Here is a 20,114-nt window from a genome sequence, read left to right as displayed (position 1 = left end):
TATAGACTTTCAAGTGGTATTTTGGGACAGGATATCATGTAGGCAACACATTCTGTCTACTTACAAGGCAGCTTTGCCTGTCATGACCACTATTTTTATATTTTGATAAAGAAAAAAAAAAAAAACACAGAAGAACTGGAACTAAACTATTAGTAATACCCAGTATTGGAAGTGATCTTCATTTATGTTTTTGGCTGTTGATGCATGAGTGTGCTTGCACAGCGTAGCAATATTTTATTAGCAGCAGGTATTAAATATATTATTTAGTATTAGAAATATTAGTCTCAAGTATTAGGGCAGATTAGCATTTGATGTAGTAGTTCTTTGGGGTTACAATTAAAACTTGAATTCCTAATTGTTATTATCCAATGCATAGTAGGAAGTATATTGTGATTTTGCTCTTAATTCCACAATGAGTTCACCAACATTGACAATCCAGTACTAATTCATGACAATTCTTTATTTGTAACTATGTCTGTGAATAGGTGGTTCACATATTTTGGTTATTATAGACTTTAAAGGTGACAGTTTCAACTGAGGACAGCCTTTTCTTATTATGGCATTTCTTAGCCAAGCTTTCTGAAAAAACTCTGTGCTAAACTCATGGTTTCAAGCCTTTGAAAGCTTCTTAAAGGATGCTACTCATCCCTTACACCCCCTCTTCTTCCACCTGCGTTCTAGAAGTAAAGTCTTTGGCCTGCTCGTTTGACACAAGCTCTTCTACACCAAGCACCCTATCACTGTCCCAGAACAGACAAATCAGACATCTACCACAGGTAACAGATGACTAAGTCAAATGTAGACATTTCTACCTCTGTAATTAATATTTGTTAGGCCCTTTATCAATACGATACTTGCATCTGGAATCAAAGGCACTACTAAATATTTACCAATGTGTAGTAGTACTTTTAGATGGAGTTGGTACACTAAGCTTCATAGTTTAAACCTCCAGACAGGCAAGATGTGGAAAGCTTAGGAAATGGATGCATATGTTCCCTAAAGCCACAATACATCACACCATCATCTTCCTGAAACCCTCCCAAGACAACAGATATCATATTTCTGAAATAGACACAGCATCCTTACTAATAACTCCATAGGTGCAATTTTCTCCCAGTCTGGTCGCTGATACAAAGACAGATGGCTGAGGTTTCCCACCCCTCACCACAACTGTGGGAATACCCTAGGTGGGATGTGAGCCCTCATGTGATGACTCTGTTCCCACTAGGGTAGTCACGCTTGTGCTACTGAGGCTCCACACTGCCTTGTGCACTGTACATTCTCAATGGCTGTCCTCCCCACTCTGAGTATTGCCGTACCTGGCAGTTGACAGTTTGCTAAAGGTGCACCTTTAATTAATGAGGAAGAGCCCCTATCCACCCACTCCTACTGCCTGTAAACATACACTTTCAGAGCGCTAAAATCAGACTCCGGTATCTGCCACTCAAACCCCATCACTGGAAGGTATCAAAGACTTCCCACCACTTGTCACCCCCTTCCCACCAAAAGCACCCTCATTGGTTACATCTCAACACTCCCGCTGATGGTGTCATCTGCCTATTCCATCTCCCATGGGTGAGGAGCTCTGTACAAACTTCCCAAAGCAAGCAGTGGCTTTAACTAGAAATAGACAGCCAATAACCGTGCTCACCCCAGATCATCCTATCACTCTGTATTTCTACCCTGGAAGCCTTCAGAAAAATGATGAAGAAAGAAATGCCCCAGGCTGCTTATCTACCAAGGATTTCAGTTTCTTATAGGTTGAAAGACCATGCAATGATTAAATATAATGTCAAATTCTTCCACATGCAATAATAAACATAGAAGGCCCCGCGGGCAGAGAGACATAATCATTGTCTCATTGTCTTCCATTTCACTTTATGCCAACTGAGATATATACCACAGGTAGGAAATGAGATACTTCATATTTATGTGGTGACTCTCTCCTGAATAAAATGGGGGTTGTCAGGCCTATGCATTGTGGTTGGAATGTGAAGCATAGACAGAGAAGAAGAGATGCTATGAAGTGATTCTCATTCCACCTGGAGGGAGGCACTAGGAGAAAAGGATGCATTGTTCTGTGTCCTATATGTCAAAGCTGCTATTTGGTTGGGAATGTGGTAATCAGACAGAATGGAGGGAGCCGATGCTACATTTCCGTCTGTCCCAGTTTTCTCAAAGGGTGATCCCAGACCACAAGATGCAGCATATCGGGAATTCTGATGTCTGCAGCAGTGTCGGCAAACAGGAGCCCCTTTAGCAGGACTTTGCCCAGTGCAAAGACTGCAGTTCCTCTTTGAAGCAAGGCCTTTTTAACTACTCTCCCCATCGTGGGAAATCCTGGTTTGAGGACCCATGTTAGCCCTCACACCCAGAGAGAAAAAAAGGTGGTGGGAGTGTAGTGAGATAACTCTCTGGGATAGTTCTACCTCACTTCTCATTTAATCTCTCTCTCTCATACACCCCTCACACCCCAGTCAACACAGGCACTCAATCCCTTGTGTGACTTGTGTATCTGTCAATCAACCAGCCTCCCACACAGTACTATCTCTGCTTCATGGACACCCTTGTGTCATGCAAATAGCAATTAAAAAGAAAAATCCAGGTAACCCAGGGAACAATACTCTCTTTTTTTCTTTTTTCTCTCATTTTTCCCACTAAAAAAGGCCTTTCCAAAAATATATTAAACCAGGTAAATGTTTACTTAGATGTTCAGGTGGTTGGAGCAGATTGACAAGGAAAACAATCACAAAATAAATAATTTTTTTTTTTGTTATTTTTTTTTTTTAAAAAAGAACATTTTCCTATACATTGTCTCTCTCTCTCTTTCTAACTTGATAGAGCTGCTTTCTTGGACAGAGAGATGCTGTTGGAAAGGAGCTCTGAAGGAACCACAAGGGGAACTGGTAACAATCCAGGGCCCTGAAACTTGGTGAGGGGAGGAGGCAGCAGAGAAGGAGGAGTAAGGGAGGGGAGCAAGGAGGCCGCTGCCTGCCCTTGGCGCTCGTTCCTCTGTTGGTTGTACTTCTCATGTTTCCCAGTCAGCATTTGGGAGGGCACAGAGGAGGCAGCATACAAAAGTAAGAACCAATGTCAGAATTCACAAAACAACAACATTTTAAGAAATCTGGTTAAAAAGAATACAAAAGTGACTCCACAGAGGGGGAGGAAGAGCTCCGACCCCTCCCATTGTTGTCCCCTCTTGCTTTCTTGAATGACAAGAATCACTTTTAAGGATTTTTGTTTGTTTCATGGTTCGGCTGGTTCTTTTTCTTAATCTCTTCCTTGGCTCCTTTCTTTCAATTGCATTCATTTTAGAAAGCACCGATCAACTTTACAGATCCGAGGCTGCTGAGCTGTAGCCTCCCTGTGCCAGTGTGTGTAGGGTGTGTGTGTGTGTGTGTGTGTACGCGCGTGTGCACGGTAGCTGTCTCTCTCGCGCCTGCTTCAGCTCGAGCCTCGAGGTCCCATCTGCTGGATGCTGAAGGTCCCATCTGCTGGATGCTGAAAGTGCATACCCTGTTGGCACTAAGGTGAGGGCTTAGATTATCTTTATACCCCGGATTCATGGATCCCGTCCTTGCCCAGTGCTGAAGTGGGCCACCCATTAGCTACAGAGTTTGCCGGTTTCATATTCCACAGGGTTTGGCAGCTTAGAATTGAAAGCCCTCAGGGAGGACTGGATCCTGCCCACCTCATTGTTGGCCAGCTTGAGCCGATGCCGGAGCAAGCAGGAGAAAAGGTCAAGTCGGACTTTGCCAGGTGGAGAAAGCTGGTTCACCCGGTCCCTGAGCTCAATGAGCTGCAAGAGTGCAGAGTCCTGGGAACCTTGAGTATATGGGTAGTCCAGCTGGAGAATTAGGTCCCGGATAGCATCTGGGTCAAAGGGCAGGCTGTAGCCAAAGACCTGCAAGGTGTTAATTTTCATGTAACCCAAATTCTTAGAGGGATCAGTCATCTCCAGGGGCTCATAGTAGATTGTCTCATTGGAGCTGTCATCCAGGGACTTGATGCGGCTCCGTAGGTAAACATGAACTGTCTCAAAGAAAGTCTTCCACCTATTCCCCAAGGTGATAGTCCAGTTTTGGCACTGGGCAGCTGCATCCACGTTAGTCCTTTCCCAGTCAGGAAAGCTGCCCTCATTCACAGGCATGAACCAGCTCTCAGAGTGGCTGCCCCCAAAGGGGTTGACATAGATGGCCATGACAGGCTCCAGGGTGCTGTTCTTGGTGAGACAGATCTGCAAGGACAAGGCCAACATCACGTGCACCAGCCCAGGTTTGTACTTGTTGCTCTTCAGGGTGAGCAGCATGCGCTTCCTCCAGGAAGGGTCAAACCAGCTGCCCAGCCGCATGTCATTGCTGATGAATATGGAGTGTACCTCAATGCGGCTATCCTGCTTCTGCAGCAGGTACTTTAGCTCCAGGTCCTGCAAGTCTGTCTCCAGCCCAAGAAAGTTCTCCAGGGACTCAGCCACCTCTGGCCGGCACAGCCCCTGGGCCAGCACATAGCCTGGATTGCAGCTCCCACAGCGTGTGCTATTGTCTGGAGCACAGTGGGCACACGCGGGCCCTTCGCCCAGGGCACATGGGATGGGGCCCTGGCAGGAAGATTGATCATAAGGGCAGGTGCAGCTGTGGCTCTGTTCCAGGAAAGTGCCAGGAAAGGTGCTTTCCCCACAGTAGAGGAGGGACTGGATTCGGTTCCACCAGTAGGACAAGGACCTTTGGGAGCAGAGATAAAATGAAGTAAGAGTGAAAAGAAGTCACACACTGACACCCTCCCTAAGAGTAGCAAGACACTGACCACTAGGCATAGAAGGCAATGAGGAAGATAAAATCCCTGAGATCTCTGAGTGGCGGAAACTCTACTTTACTACTTTGGACTAATTGAGCAAAGCCTAGCGTTCTGTGTCTGATGGGTCAGCACCAGAAATACTGGACACCCAACTTGTACTGAGAGCAACTAGGCTCATCTCTCCCAAGTCCTACTTCATTCCCTTATTCAAAAACTTACAGAGGATCTCCAGCATCTTTTGTGTCAAATCTGTTTTCAGTCTTCTAAATAAGATGGCTCTTCAAATCTTCTAACTTCTTGCCAACTTTCATTCCCTCTTCAAGGTTTCTGTCCTTTCTCTTCTCTCTGCTCCTCTCACTCCTCCACCAAGAGCAGAAATTTTCTATGGCTGATTCTCTTAAAATTTTGATTTTAGCTCTTATGTTACCTCTTCAAAGAAGTCTACCCTGATGTCCCTGCCAGAAGAACCACTGCACCCACTCTCCATCACATCACCCTGTTTTATTCAATCCATGACAATTATCAGTATCTGAAATTATTTATTTATTGTTTATAAACTGCTTCCCTGTTAATAAATACCATGAAAGCAGGAACACTGTCTTGAGACCAACAGCTTCTCAGAAATGAGAATTGTTTCTATGCATGGTAAGCGTTTAATCATTATTTGTTGAAAGAAGAATAAATGAACTCCTCTCCAAACCTCTTCTTTGTATGCTTCCCTTCTTACCTGTGCCTCTGATAGAGCTGCACCACTGGGTTGCTGGCTGTGAAGGTGGCCTCCTTGACTTGGAAGACTGTCCTACCTCACGTGTACCAGAGCAATTTCCCTCTCTTCCAAGACTTTCTTCTCCAAGGAAGCTTTCCTTTCTGGTTTTTACCTCTAGGAGACTATCCCTTTAATTTATGTTCCACCACCATAAATTTAAGTGGTTGCCATATAGTTATAATTTTCTAGTTTTTATGTTTCTGTTTGTTAAATCTTTCCAATTCATGAATACCCCTGCAGCTTAATAGTAAGGCATGGAATATGGATTCAAAAACTTGTCAAATAAATACATGAATGAGTGGAGGAACAAGTGGATGCCTGTAACGATACAGCCCCACTCTATCCCTGAGGGTGCAGGTCTCCACTTTCTTTCCTCCTGTGACCCAGAGCCGAATCATTTGTTTGACACAAGCCAGTGTGTGTGTTTTTCATCAGATGCAATAGCTGGATGAAATTTAACTCCATCCCTTTTTTTCTTAGACTTATTAAAAAGGAAATCAGTAAATGAGAATTAGAGTATTACTAGAATAACATTTGAATCAGTATAATTTAGATAAAAGTAAAATCAGCCCATCTTTTTTTTCTCTGTCTCATTTCAGACACAACTCACAGCTGAGAATGACACACATGAGTAGGCTGAGATAACTGGAAGGCTATGTGTGAGTCACCACTCCCAGATCCCCTACATTGGACAGAGGGTTCTCCTTGGCCTCAGCAGCTGTCGGGGGAGGTGCTGAGCTCTGCTCTAGCATCCGGGGGGTGCTCACCTCTCCTTGGGCAGGCGGAAGCGAGGCTGGCGATGGCAGCGCTTGCAGAGGTTGAAGAGCCGGCGGACGATCCGATGGGTCTTTTTGAACAGCACTTTCAAGCCAGCTCCCAGCTGCTGGTAGCGGTGCTGAAGGCTGGTGTCCATGGCCCAGAACTGGGAGATAGCTGTGGAGTTCAGGAACCGGTCATCGGGCAGCCTTTTCAGCAGGGCCTGGAACTCTTCTGTGAACAAGAACACAGGACCTGAGCTGAGGGGCAGCTATGCAGAGCTCTGGTAAGGACAGGTGGACACTGTCCAGATCCAGGGCCCTTCACAGTTACTGCATGAGGAAGGAGGCTGCACACCCATTCTCCCAGGTGCTTTTTAAAAAATCAACACCTTTATTGAGAAATAATTAACAAGTTGTAAAATATGGCCTCGGGAATTTTCTCATCTTTTCTACCCCTATGCCTCTGAATTTCAAAATAGATCTCTGCCTCCCTCAGAGGGGCCAGAGCTCCTGCTATTGCAAATGACATTGGATGCATCTCTTTCCCCCTTTATACTTCCTTCTGAGACATCCACAACACTATCTCAAGGCCAATCCTCTTCAATAGCACCACAACACCCACACGGAACATGTGGGGCCCTCGTGAAGGTGAGTGTGCACCCAGACTGGCACAAGTAGGCCCAGAGAAGATGCAGCACCTAGCTCAGAACTCTTTCTAGAAATCCTCCAGTCCCTGAGACCAGCCTCTCCCATCCATGTCCTCCTCTCTGACTGTCTAAGATACTCTTCTTCTCTTTTCAGCTTCAGCTTCAGCTCTTGGGCAGATACCCATTCTGCCCTACAGCAAATTTAGGAGCAATCTGCCTACTGCTTCTAAGATCCTGCTGAGTCTAGGTTCTCCTTAGAGCTTCCTGGGCATACCATGGCTTCTGAACTCATGTGCAGGTTTCTGTGCATTGCTCTCCTTTTCCTTGGGACCTGCAGCTGCCAGGTCTTCTGGTGGAGGTCTAGAGAGCCCTGATTTATTCATTAGCAGTAACTCATAGTAGTAAAAGCCCAAAGTCATGTTACAGACCATAACCCACCACCATAGCCCAAAGCATGGGGCTGGGGACTGGAATGTGATATTCTCCTTAGCTACTAAATGCCTAGTCCAGGACTTAAAATGGCAACCCCTGGGGCCTCAGCTCATTTTGATTTCTCATGTACCTGGTTCCTCATTTCCCCAGAAGACTGGAGAAGCATGCCTAGTAATGGCACTAACATCTAGTATGTGCACAGTTAAAACATTTGAGTATATGGAAGAGCATGCAGAACAAAAAGACAAACTCCCATGTGTCTGCCACTAGCTTTTGCCATTCTGCCATATTGGCTTCAGATTTTTTTTCTTTAAGAAATAAAGCAAACCAAATATACTGCACATGAGGGCCCTAAACTTCCCTTTCTCTCTATCCAGATATAACCACTCTCTTGATGTTTTATTTTCCATTATCACATATTTTTAATTTTTTTACAAATGTAGTTATCCATAAAACTACAAAAAACATGATACATAAAAGTATCATGTATTGGGTATCCTGTTTGTAAACATTATACAAATAGTATTAAACATGTATTATATTTAATAAATTATAGTATTATATGAAGATATTATATAAATATATATATAATGTAACCTTTTTGTCTTGCTTTGTTTTATTTAATATTATGTTTTTGAACTATATCCACATAAATATCATTCATTTAGTGTTGAAATGTGCAAATATACCATGCAGAGTTATTTATACATTGAATTCATCTACATGATCTCATGTGAGCCTTCCATTCACTATTATCACCCTCCCTCTTTTTCAGATGAGGAAACTCAGACCTTGAGAAGCTGCACGGCTAATCCAAGGTCATAAAGCTTGTCAAACCAGGCAAGGATGCAAAACTAGTTCTCTTGAATCTGGGTCTCAAGGTAACTGATATTAGCTTTAACAGCAACAAACAACAACTGAATTGTATTGGATGTCATCTAGAACCATTCTATGCACTTCATTTATTCAACAGATATTTATAGTGAACCTTATGTGCAAGCATTGCTCTAGGCACTGTGGAATCAGTAGCAAACAAGACAAACAAGGTCTATGTCCTTAATTATGTTTATCTTAGTTTATTAAGTCCTTAAAATACACCTATGTAAATGGACATAATACCAATGTCCTAGAAAAAAATGAAACCACTTGAACCTCAGGGTGGTGATATAACCTGGTTGAGGTTACAGACACAGTAACTGGCCATGTCAAGATCCCCATGAGGATCCTCAACTCTCAAGTTTTGTTCTCCCCATGTTCTTGCTCTGCACCTCACAGCCACCTCTCATTGACAGGGAGGAATTCTGGGTCAGCTGGCTGCTCACCTGACTCTTCAAACTGACGGTTGTGAGTGGCCCAGGAGTCTTGGATCTGCAGCAGGCTGTCCTCCATGGCCTGGATGTCAGCATCAGGGCAGTTGCATTCAGGGAAGGTGGGGCTGCACTTGCACCAGCAGTCATTCTCCTTGCAGACGAGCTCACCCTCAGAGCTGCATGTGATGTAGCTGAGTGCTGCAGCTACAAAGCGCTCACGCAGATACTCAGGCAGCAGCACCTGAAGGCCTGGGGAAAGTATGTGTCAAGGAATCTCTGGGAAGAACCAGTGAGGACTCAGTTTTCCATGCCCAAGGCTGCAGGAACCCCACCTGGGGTTCTGCTGACTTGTGCATCCTGGGTCCAAGCATGGTCACCCCAGGGCCTGATCCTGCTGAGCTGGTTGGGAGAGAAGGCTACTGCTGCCCCAGTGACAGATGGGGGAGGATCTGAAAATGCAGATGGGAACATCAAAGCCCAAGGCTTAGCCAAACCCCTCAGATCAGCCAAATTGAGAGTGTGCATATCATAAGCACAGGCTTATTGGCTACACATCAGCATTTCTGGGATGGAAACGGGAAGATGTTTCAGATAAAAGAAGAGCTTACAGCCCTCTTGGGCGAGAAAACAAGGTTTGATGGGCTTTTTGCCCTGCCTTCTGTAGCCATCCTCCTGTTTATAACTTAACTGAGATTAGCAGTAGGCATCCTAGGACATTGTTGAATTCTGACCCTTCTGAGCCTTCCACCCCAGCCCTGATGACCAGGGAAGCTGTTCTGGTTAAGAGATAGGAACAGATATTGTGGGTATACAGTGTCCAGGCACTATGTTGAGTACTTTTTATATATGATTGCAAATAACATTTGTGCTCATACTGAGGTTTTTATAGGTAAGGAAATCCAAGCCCTAAGACCACAGTGACCTGCCCAAATCACAGAACTCATAGAATCTGCTTAGTTTCAGATCCTGCCCTTGTCTCATCAGCTAGTACTATATAACTGGGACTGCCTGTCCTATTTCAATAGGATTTAACTCTTAAGAAGATTTGAAGGTGGGATGGTGGTCAATGCCCTGAGATCAGTCATGCTGGGATAGATATGAATGGCTCTCAGCTCTCTTCCAATTAGCTTCTGATCTTGGATACAATGCACTAAATTGCTCTGAGCTTCAGTTTTCTCGCCCAACTGCAGTAACTACCAGTTTACCTACAGCAGAACACACTCCTAGTTGGCTTCAAGCCACTCACAAGGCGGCTGCTGGAAGCTTACCAAAGGATGAACAAAGGGTAGGCATGCCTTTGGATGCAGTCTGGGCCACGTTCGAGGTCAGATCTGCAGGAGTCCCCCAGTAGGGACATTGTGAAACCTTGTGCCAGGAAAGTGAGCAATATGAGAACTTCTGGATATGGTGAGCTCCTCTTTCCTCAAATGTCTGCCAGCTGTTTATTTTTAGGCCCTTGACCTTGTCCTTGGCAGGAAACCAGAGAACTCAAAGTATGTATCCCAGTCTCAGCAGACCTCAAAATATAACTTAAAATTGCCAGCAGCAGTGGGTGTTTGTTGTTCTTTCTTGAGGTCTACCTCCAATTCTGAACTGCCCCTAAATTTTCCTTTCTTGGCACTGTGCCTACTGTGGCATTTGAGTTGTTCTCCCCACACACCCCGTCCACATGCTTGCTTTCAGCACTCACCCTCTCCAAGTCCTTTCCTTTCACCTCCCCCATCACATCCCTCCTCCTCACCAGAACACTTCCGATGCTATAAAATAAGTGCCCCGAGAAATGTCTGCATGAGTGATGGGCTATAAAATTAAATAGCATAAACTATTCCAAATGAACAACTAGACATTTTGAACTTCACTCACTGCTACTTTCCAGACACAAACCCAGCCCATCCAGGGACCTCAGTGAAGAGGAATGCTAATTGCCTTAGTTAGCTCTAAATAAATGAGTTTTTAGTCCTCTTTCTTATATATTTCTTTATTCCTAAAGCATTGCTGGGTCGCATTTGACTCAGGTTGCCTGGAATTTGTAATCGTAGATCCTGGGTGAGGGTTATTGATTTGTAATGCTGAGACAGTCATATCTTAAAAAGAGTACAATTCAGTTAGGCCATGAGAAAAATAAAGTTTTCCCACTGAATCAGTTTGCATAGCCCTGCCCCCAGGATGCCTGTGGGGAACAGAGAGCAAGAGATGCACATCTCCCCTGAGCCCCCAGCCTCCAGAGTTAGTGTGGTTTTCTTTCCCTTTTCTTTCACAGTTTTGCTTGTTCTGTCTCAAATCAAATTCTTATTCTTCTCAAACTCATCTCCTGACTTTGAATCACCCATTTGCAAGATCACAGACAGATAACAGAAAGCAGCAGCCACGTTCAAACTGTGGTTCCAGTAAGTAGTGGTTCCCCACTTTGTATAGTTCTTAGTTGAGCTGGATGGTAGTCTTATAACCACTCTGTAAAGGCCAACTTTTCCTCAATGTGTCTTTGGGATAAAGCAGAAGGTTTTCTGGGAAATGAAGATCATTGAACTAGGTAAAGGCTTATAAGGATGGGTATGCTGTTCCTTATAGGATTGTGACAGAGGACTTGAGACGGAATGTGAAGTGGGATGATTGAGGTGTCATGTGATATGAGCAATAGGTCTGGGATATAGGACAAACCATACCGGAAAGTTTCTTAAAACATGACGGAAAGTTGTTAAATACAGGTCCCAGAACTTGTGGTAGTGCTTGTCTTAAGAAAGGTTTGATCAAATGGAACAGGCAGAATTTTATCCTGCTATTTGATCTAGGTTTTTTGTGTTTTTTGTTTTTTAATTAGGTGTGAAAGGTATGAAAACTATCACAGTGCTGCTTACCAAGTAACTGCACTTTGTTCTCTGGACTCTGTACCAGGACAGAACTGACTGAGTCCAGATTGTCATAGTTGCTGCAGCCCAGAGGACCGGTCCTGGTCTCGGTGACCTAGAGAAGGAAGGAGTAGGGAGTAGGTTTAGATAACAAGTGGAGACTCCCTTTGTACTTCCCTTCTCCAGCTGCTCCATCTCCAGCTCCACATCCTGTCCTCGACCAGCTACAGCAGTGATACGTGCCTTTTCGTACTCCAGAGGTAGAAAGTCACTTTCTTCCTTGTCCTGAGGCAGTGAGTGTCTGTTACATATGGCTAGCAGCAGCAGTTGTATGTAATTGAGAGCCTTTCAGAGAGAGCCAAAGGGAATTTGTGTCTGGAAAGGTGGAGAATGCTGGAGAAGGAGTGAAACCTTAAGCTCGAGTCACCCCTTCTCCCTCCAGAAGAAGGCAAGAGGCCATATGTGGTCCCTGTCAGCCTGCTGGCAAGCCCAGCTGCATCCACTTGCTGTGGTACTCACAGGCTTTATGGATCCTAAAGATGAAAAGCACTAGAGAAATATGAGTTATGAGTATTAGTATTAGTATTAAACATTTAAGTCCCACCTCGGCACTGAGACGTCCTTAGAGAAAATCAGCCATGGGCTTACTGCATATTTTAATACATATATTAAATATACATAAACTCTTATAGCCATGTAATATTCCAAAACACCATAGAGTCATTTTAAAATATTATAAAGTTGGCCCATCAGTTTTCCCTGATGTTTAAAGTATAAGATGAAAAATGGGAAGCTTTAAATGCACTGAAATAATTATGTAATAAGAATGATGGGGACCTGAGGCCCTTTCTTCTCAGGATCTCTGAAGGCTTTGCTAACAATCAATCAACCAATCAACGAGTATTTATTGAGCAGCCACTGTTTAATTCCATACAATTCTTCAAACATTTATAGAGCACCTTTCCTGAAGTTCATCATGGAAGCCCACTCTGACACCTCTGACCTCCTCTTCTGGTTTCAGCTCCCCCCTACTTTGCAGTAAGCACAGGAGTTGCAGTTTTGCATCCCTTTCTGCAAGAATGTGATCCATGTCTGGATCCTACACACTATAGGCTCCAAAGAGGGAAGCTCATATTTATTTTGCTCCCCATGTTGTTGACAGCAATTAACAGGTTCTGGCACATAGTAGGTACTCAATAAACAAGAGAATGCACGTATAATATGTTCCAGGCTTTTCAGGGTAGGGAGGTGTGTGCAACAATGTACACATCATGTACTGCATCCTCCAGGAAGTCATAACCTGTGGGGGAGGTAGGTGCATACACAGCTGACTGACAGACATCCAAGTCACGGTAGAAGCCCGCATCATGATGAGCTCTAAGGAAGCACAGCTCTAAACAGAGGGAAACAAGAGAGGAAGTAGCAGAAGAGGCACCATCTTGTTGGTCGCTAAGGAGAAGTAGGAGTGGACAGGTGGGAAGAGAGGAAATGTACTACGAGGAAAAGGAGAAGGGACAGTGTGATCTCTGCAGCACACAGGCTTGGAAGTGCATAGTGCCTGTGTCTAACACCCTGCCTTGTTACCATTGTGAATATGAAAGTGTAAGGGACATTCTTCAAGGGAGTTTAGTAGACCTAGGTTTAAAAAACACACATAGAGCAGAGTGATAAAGTGAGAGATTACGTCATGCTGAGCAAAAACAGTCAGGAGAGAGGCAGGAGGGATTCCTGTAGCTTGAAGTAATCCATGAATGCTTTATGAAGGAAGTAAGCCATGAATTCCTTTTCAAGAATGAGTAGGGGTGGCAGGGAAGGGAGGGGAAATTGAATAAAGAAGGGTAACTCCACACAAATACCAAGGGGTAGCAATAGGCACAGAGCGTGAGAGGCAGCAGGGAGAACTAGACCGAGGCCACGCCAGGGGCAGGGAAGCTTCTCTACAGTTTTCCAAATTCTTCCTCCAAGAGCATCCTACTTAACTTTCCCAAGAACTCACCAGAACAAATCTCATTACTATCACTCTCCAAGGAGGAAAGTAAGGTTCAGAGAGTTATAGTCCTTGAGACCACAGAGCTGATGAGTAGCAGAAACAGGATTCTAACTTTACAGTCCTTAGACTCCAGTTCAATACCTTTTTGTCTCCTGAGCAGGCAAGTCAAAGGACTGCAGAAGAGAGAGTCTAAATCCTTTACATGACATCACTGTCAAACACAAGTATTCTAAACAGACCAGTCCACCCAAAATATTTTAGTGATCTGCTCTCTCCTCAGAATGTTAACATTGAGCAAAACAAATTATACTGACTTCAGATCAGTTTGATTATCCTTACAATGCAGACCAGGAAACCAAGGCTCAGATAAGTTAAATGACTTATTCCAGGTCATACAGTCACCTGCAAGGAGAAGATTTATTTGGCTCATTCATTCATTCTTTTATTTACTCATTTGTTCATTTAACAAATATTCAAGGAGCATCCGGAACTCACAGATGAATAAGACATAGTTATGACCAGTAAGGAGCTTAGAGACAAGTAGAAATGTACTTAAATAATCCCAGTGTTTTCGCTGTTACACATGAGCCTGCCTCCCTCCACATGTGGACACAGGTGCTGAATCATGTTTCTTTATTGGGTGAGTGGGTGATTGACTACTGGTCAGACTGTACTTGGGAAGCGGAGGCAGCCTCATTTCAAGATGAAGTCTTCACTTTCTTTATGGTGTCGAACTCCCCCTATGAAGAGCCATGGCCAATGACTGTCCCAGCTACTCTGAGGAAGTTTGCCCCTCTAGGTTAGGGTCGGCTGAAGGACAGAGGTAGGACACAGGGATATGGTATTTGGAGGCTTGCCTGTCCCTACCTACAGGTAAGCTGGCCACTCCATCATCACTGGCTTTTCCATCCACTTACTCTCGACTTGGTCACTCACCAACCAGGTCCAGGAAAGAAGGAAGTTAACAAGCCTTAAGTGGGAATAAGATGTGACCCAAAGAGGAGGACAGGCTAGAGAACAGCCACAATAGGAGCTTTCCTTTCCTTCCCCTTCTCCCTCCCCCATCCCTACCTGCCACCAATGCATCTGCTCCCCACCCCCCCTCCCCCAACCACCATTATCTTGCTCATCATGCTGGGCTATCTTTGATTCAATTTTCTGACCTTTACTCTGCTGTTTCTAAAGGTCAGTTCCACAAGAGGACAATCAATTAGGTAAGTCATTGAAAGGGTGTGAGTAACTTCACTTTAATTGTGGCACAAGGATGGGAATTAGGAGAAAAATAACATGATCCTTATGCTCATTTCCTGTTAGAGTGAAGAACCTGAAGAGTGAGGAAGGCCCACTCAAGTTTCACTAGTTCCCAAAGTCATAGTGCTTTTCATTGCTATTCTGCTCTGAGATGCTGTCTTCTACCTTCAGAAGTAAGGAGGTGAAAAGAATAGAGGGAGCTGGAGAGGGACCCATTGCAGTTTTTGCCTGAGTACTGACTTGAGTAAGCAGAATAGGCTGAGACACCCCCAATCCCTCGCCCCAAAGTGAGGAAAACCTCAGCATCTCTGGAGGATTGTTCAAGAGAATCCTGCACTTTTCTCTGTAGAAGAGGCAGACAGCTTTGGCAGATTATAAAGAGAGCCTATACAGTAATGGAGAGTGCAGTTCACTCAGGCACACACTGTTCAAAGAATGCCTCAGATAAGCTTTCAGAAAGGGCCAACAATTGTGTGCTAACTGGTCTGTTGACAGAGACCATCCTGCCTTGAGAAAGCCCTGATGGACCTCAGGTTCATTAGCACATCAAATTTTCCATAAATACCAGATCGTGCAAACCCTCATTACAGCCAGTCTCCTCTCCCCACCCTCCACCTTCCACTTCCAGGCTGCTCTTGTCCTACCTAAGGAGACACCTGCAAACTAAGAGCCGAGTGAAATGGGCTTCTAATTGTGAGCAATCGGGCTGGGATGGGAGAACAGAGCTGATAGTGTATGTGCTTAAAAGAGCTGCAAACTGAATCCCAGGCTGCTGCAGCGAGGAATTTGGACAAGTCACTTTTAAGGAGGTTTTGTGAGAAACACTCTTTTTCATCCTGGGGTCCACCTGAACTTTTGTGTGAACTCCCTTCAGTCAGCTTGTGAGCATGTCAAGCCCTCCCCACCAAGTCCTTCCTCAGCCTTCAACTAAATACAGGGTGAACTGTAATTTAGAAGCAAGCCCCTTCCCTCCTTTGTGGCTCTAATCCCTTCTGGGGAATTATGGACAGGATGTCTATGTATACAGCCCTTCACAGTGTGCAAAGTGTTTGCATGTGCTCTGTATAATTTGGTGACACCCCAACCCTATGGCAGAGCCAAGAGTGACATTCACAGTATTTATCAGCAGGTAGAACAGAAGTGCATTGACTCATCAGAAGGGATGGCAGCCCTAGTGCCAGGGCAGGGCTCTAGAGGCCTCCTGAGGTATACTCTCCTTTTGGTTACCATCAAAAGGAAATCTGGGGGCTACAGAAGGGGAGTAAGTGTGGTTAGGGCAGTACATGGGGGTTGGAGTGAAGACTATTCACCAGCTGTATAGAAGTGTTTCAATATTTTAAAAACTGATGTAACCATATCAGTTGAATGTAAGCCCTGTGTGCAGGTGAGTCAGATAGTTGGTAATATGTATCATGGATGAGAGAAATAGAGTTCAATGACTTCCCAAGGTCATAGAAATAGACAGCATCAAAGCCAAAACCAATCCCAAGTCTTCTTACTTGAGTAAGTTTGTTTCCCACTAAACCATGTAAGTCTGCCTTCACCTCGCCACATGCCAGACAACACTCTAAAGGGACCTGGAGCTGTGTATCTGCCACAGAGTCTCTGCTGCTCTAAGACCTGGTGTCATCGTGGGTGTACGTGTCAGGAGGGAGATAGGCATGTAAACATCCTCAATGTAATTTGACAATTTCTGCAATAGAGGTGTGTGCCAATTCGGGTAAACCTTCCAACAGAGAGGGATGTTCAGTGAGGTCTTAAGGAATATATCAATAAACAAAAAGGTGCGTATGTCCATGTTAGTGCAAAGAAGTTGCTAAGAAAGGGTAGTAAGTACACATCTTCTTAGGGGAACAAGAAACAGGCAGATATACTAGAGAACTTTTCCTCTACCAAGGCAGAGTAGGTAAGCAAAATCCCCCGTCCCAACTCCAGCCACCTCTCTCAAGAGTAATGAATGTGCTGGAAGCCAGCTGCTGAGGCATATTCATAGGGGGAGGTAGGTGGCAGGTACTGTAGCACCAACAAAAGAATGTTAGCGAGGAAGGATGTGCTGCTGTGTGTATTGGCCTTTGTTATATGGATCTATAAGTACTAAGTGTGTGAGAGCAAAGAAATGTTCCCTGGCAGAGAACCTTACTGCCAGGACAAAATGGGCAAGTCATTCCCATAAAGTGAGCAGAACTGTGGGGTGGGATGCCAACACACACCTTTGCTCCTTAGTCTAGCAATGGGTCCTTGAACAGGCCACATCAGGTCTCTAGACCTTGCTAAGTTATGTAAATATGAAAACTTGAAGAGATGAAGGTTGAAGAAAATACAAATTCATCCTTGTTTTTTCATGGTTTTCTTCCTAGGGGGAGAACCCATTGTACTCCCAGACAGAAAAAAATTTCCAGATCAGTCAGCCCAGTGGAAGCTGAATATTCATCTCACTTTCAATGTGTTCTTGGACAATCTTCAAAAAGTGGCTTCCAAGGATGATGACCTCTTTGAAGAGACGGGCAGTGGCTCTAATTCTGGAAAGTACATTCATAGGCACTATAAAAAATGTAGTTTGGGATGTCTAACCACCTTTCACTCCACCACCCACAGACTTTGCTTAAGAGGTGGGTCCAGAAAGCCATAGTTAAGACTATGCAAGCCCAACTCTTTGTATTAAACTAAGGGTAGACTCTGAACCAGATTCTTTCTCAAGAGAATTGAAAACTATGATGCTGAAAGAAAAAATTTAAAAGGTGATTGTAGATACTCATAAAATTCAAATAATAAACAATTATAAGGCACCTAAAATATACCAGGAACCGAGGACATGGCAATGAACAAAGTAGTGATCTCTGCTGTGGTGGCACTGACCAAGAGATAAAACAGAAAAATATTCAGCAGAGCCAGAGTCAACTCCATAGCAAGCCGAAGTTACATGTAAGTTAAAGTCATCGAGGTACAGAAAAGTATGGAATAAATAAAAGATTTCCAACTAGGGAAGCAGGAAGATGACACACATGAAAAAGTAGTAACATGTATTTCAACAAAAAACAAAAAGAATAACCTGAGAGTATGACCATACTTTTCCAAGTTCCATGTGCCTACATTAGATTTAGTGCCTAGTCCTTGGAGAGCTGTAGTATTTTTCACCAGAGTTCTCTTAAACTATTTTTATACTCAAGCTACCTTGAGTAGATTTCTATTTCTTTCAACTAAGCATGCTTATATGTACTTGCATACACACTGAGCAGAAGAGCCTAATCTATGTGAAAAATGCCATGTCCAGGGACTCATTCATTAATTCAACAAACCTTTACCCATTGCCCACAGTGTGGGAAGCTCTGTACTCTTATTGGGAAATCATAGTGAACAAGACCCAGCCTCTTCCACAAGAACCTCATCGTCTTATGTGGAGGTCATTGTGTTAGCTGACATATGTTCAGTTTTACAGCTCAAATGATATACCCTATAAAGGAGGCATATGTTTGAAACCCTAAAGAGGGGCATTTGACTATCTTGGGAGTTAGGAAAGGCTTCACAAAAGAGTTACCTTTTTAAGCTGAGCAAAAAAGTGTGAATAAGAGCCATTCAGGTGAACAGACAAGCATTACAAGTAAAGCAAACAGCAAGTGCCAGGAAAGTGAGATATGAGAACATGGCATAGTTGAGGAAAGCCTGATATTTAGGTATGAATGGTTTACACAATATGAGTGGAAGGTGAAGAGTAGAGCGGGGAGTATGGGAGCTGAGAAAAGTACCAAAGGACTGGTTAAAAATGAAACTAGAAAGACAGCAGAGACAGATTTTCAATAGTCACATAGTTTAGTTAAGAATAGGAATTAATCTTTTTCACACTCCAACAGTGCTATGGTTAATACTATCTACACTTTCTTTTTCTATTATTCATTTATTTATTTATTTATTTTTGAGATGGCGTCTCACTCTGTCGCTTGGGCTGGAGTGCAGTGGCACAATCTGGGCTCACTACAGGCTCTGCCTCCTGGGTTCATGCCATTCTCCTGCCTCAGCCTCCCGAGTAGCTGGGACTACAGGAGCCCGCCACCATGCCTGGCTAATTTTTTGTATTTTTAGTAGAGGTGGGGTTTCACCGTGTTAGCCAGGATTGTCTCAATCTCCTGACCTCATGATCTGCCCACCTCGGCCTCCCAGAGTGCTGGAATTATAGGCGTGAGCCACCGCACCTGCCTACACTTTCTTATTAAACCTCATGGAAAACTTCAAGATAGAAACTGTTCTAATTGTACAACAATTTTAGGATGAGTAAACTGAGGTTCTGAGAAGTTTGGCTTGTTCAAAGTCCCACCATGAACAATGGCAGAACTCAGATTCTTGGGTTGGAGACTATGTTCTTTCCATTGCATCACACTGCCACCCAGGATGGGGAACAGTAGTTTGGGCTCTGTCCCATGTAGTTTGGGGCCACTGACAGATTTTAGGCAGGGAGTAATATGATACAATATGATATGATGATTTGCACTCATGGTAGCAACCCAGAGGTTGAATCAGGGAGAAGAGCTGAGAATAGAGATAGGAAAACTACTTCACAGGATAATGTAAGAAAATCAGGTAAGAGTTGATGAAGTCCTAGATTAATGAAATGGCAGTGGGCATGAAGAAGGGACAAAGGGCATGTTGAAGACATATGCAAGAGAGTGATTATATTGCCTAGGTTTTCTTCTGTGGTTTTTATGGTTTTAGGTCTTATGTTTAAGTCTTTAATCCATCTTGAGTTAATTTTTGTTTAAGCTGTAAGGAAGGGGTCCAGTTTCAGTTTTCTGCATGTGGCTAGCCAGTTTTCCCAGCACCATTAAATAGGGAATTCTTTCCCCATTGCTTGTTTTTGTCAGGTTTGTCAAAGATCAGATGGTTGTAGATGTGTGGCATTATTTATAAGGCCTCTGTTCTGTTCCATTGGTCTATATATCTGTTTTCGTACCAGTACCATGCTGTTTTGGTTACTCTAGCCTTGTAGTGTAGTTTGAAGTCAGGTAGCATGATGCCTCCAGCTTTGTTCTTTTTACTTAGGATTGTCTTGGCTATGCAGGCTCTTTTTTGGTTCCATATGAAATTTAAAGTAATTTTTTCTAATTCTATGAAGAAAGTCAATGGTAGCTTGTTGGGGATAGCATTGAATCTATAAATTACTTTGGGCAGTATGACCATTTTCATGATTTCGATTCTTCCTCTCCATGAGCATGGAATGTTTTTCTATTTGTTTGTGTCCTCTCTGATTTCCTTGAGCAGTGGTTTGTAATTCTCCTTGAAGAGGTTCTTCATATCCCTTGTAAGTTGTATTCCTAGGTATTTTATT

The 20,114-nt window shown here is 43.8% G+C and overlaps 1 protein-coding gene across 1 annotated transcript in view; it reads right to left on the bottom strand.

Annotated features, from left to right (window-relative positions):
- Positions 1-2,679: 2,679 nt before the first annotated feature.
- Positions 2,680-20,114, bottom strand: part of BRINP2 (BMP/retinoic acid inducible neural specific 2) — a 53,169-nt gene continuing 35,734 nt past the window's right edge. The window contains exons 4-7 of the mRNA XM_033197464.1: positions 11,566-11,671; positions 8,723-8,959; positions 6,331-6,553; positions 2,680-4,724 (exon numbers count right to left, since the gene is read on the bottom strand). Of these exons, the coding sequence (XP_033053355.1) occupies positions 3,608-4,724; positions 6,331-6,553; positions 8,723-8,959; positions 11,566-11,671 (1,683 nt within the window). The 3' untranslated portion in view covers positions 2,680-3,607. The remainder of the gene's footprint in view (positions 4,725-6,330; positions 6,554-8,722; positions 8,960-11,565; positions 11,672-20,114) is intronic.

The sequence above is a fragment of the Trachypithecus francoisi genome, unplaced genomic scaffold, assembly GCF_009764315.1.
Source record: "Trachypithecus francoisi isolate TF-2019V2 unplaced genomic scaffold, Tfra_2.0 Lachesis_group5, whole genome shotgun sequence".
NCBI lineage: Eukaryota > Metazoa > Chordata > Mammalia > Primates > Cercopithecidae > Trachypithecus > Trachypithecus francoisi.
Note: the sequence above shows the minus strand (reverse complement) of the source record. Positions and strands in the feature narration are given on the sequence as shown.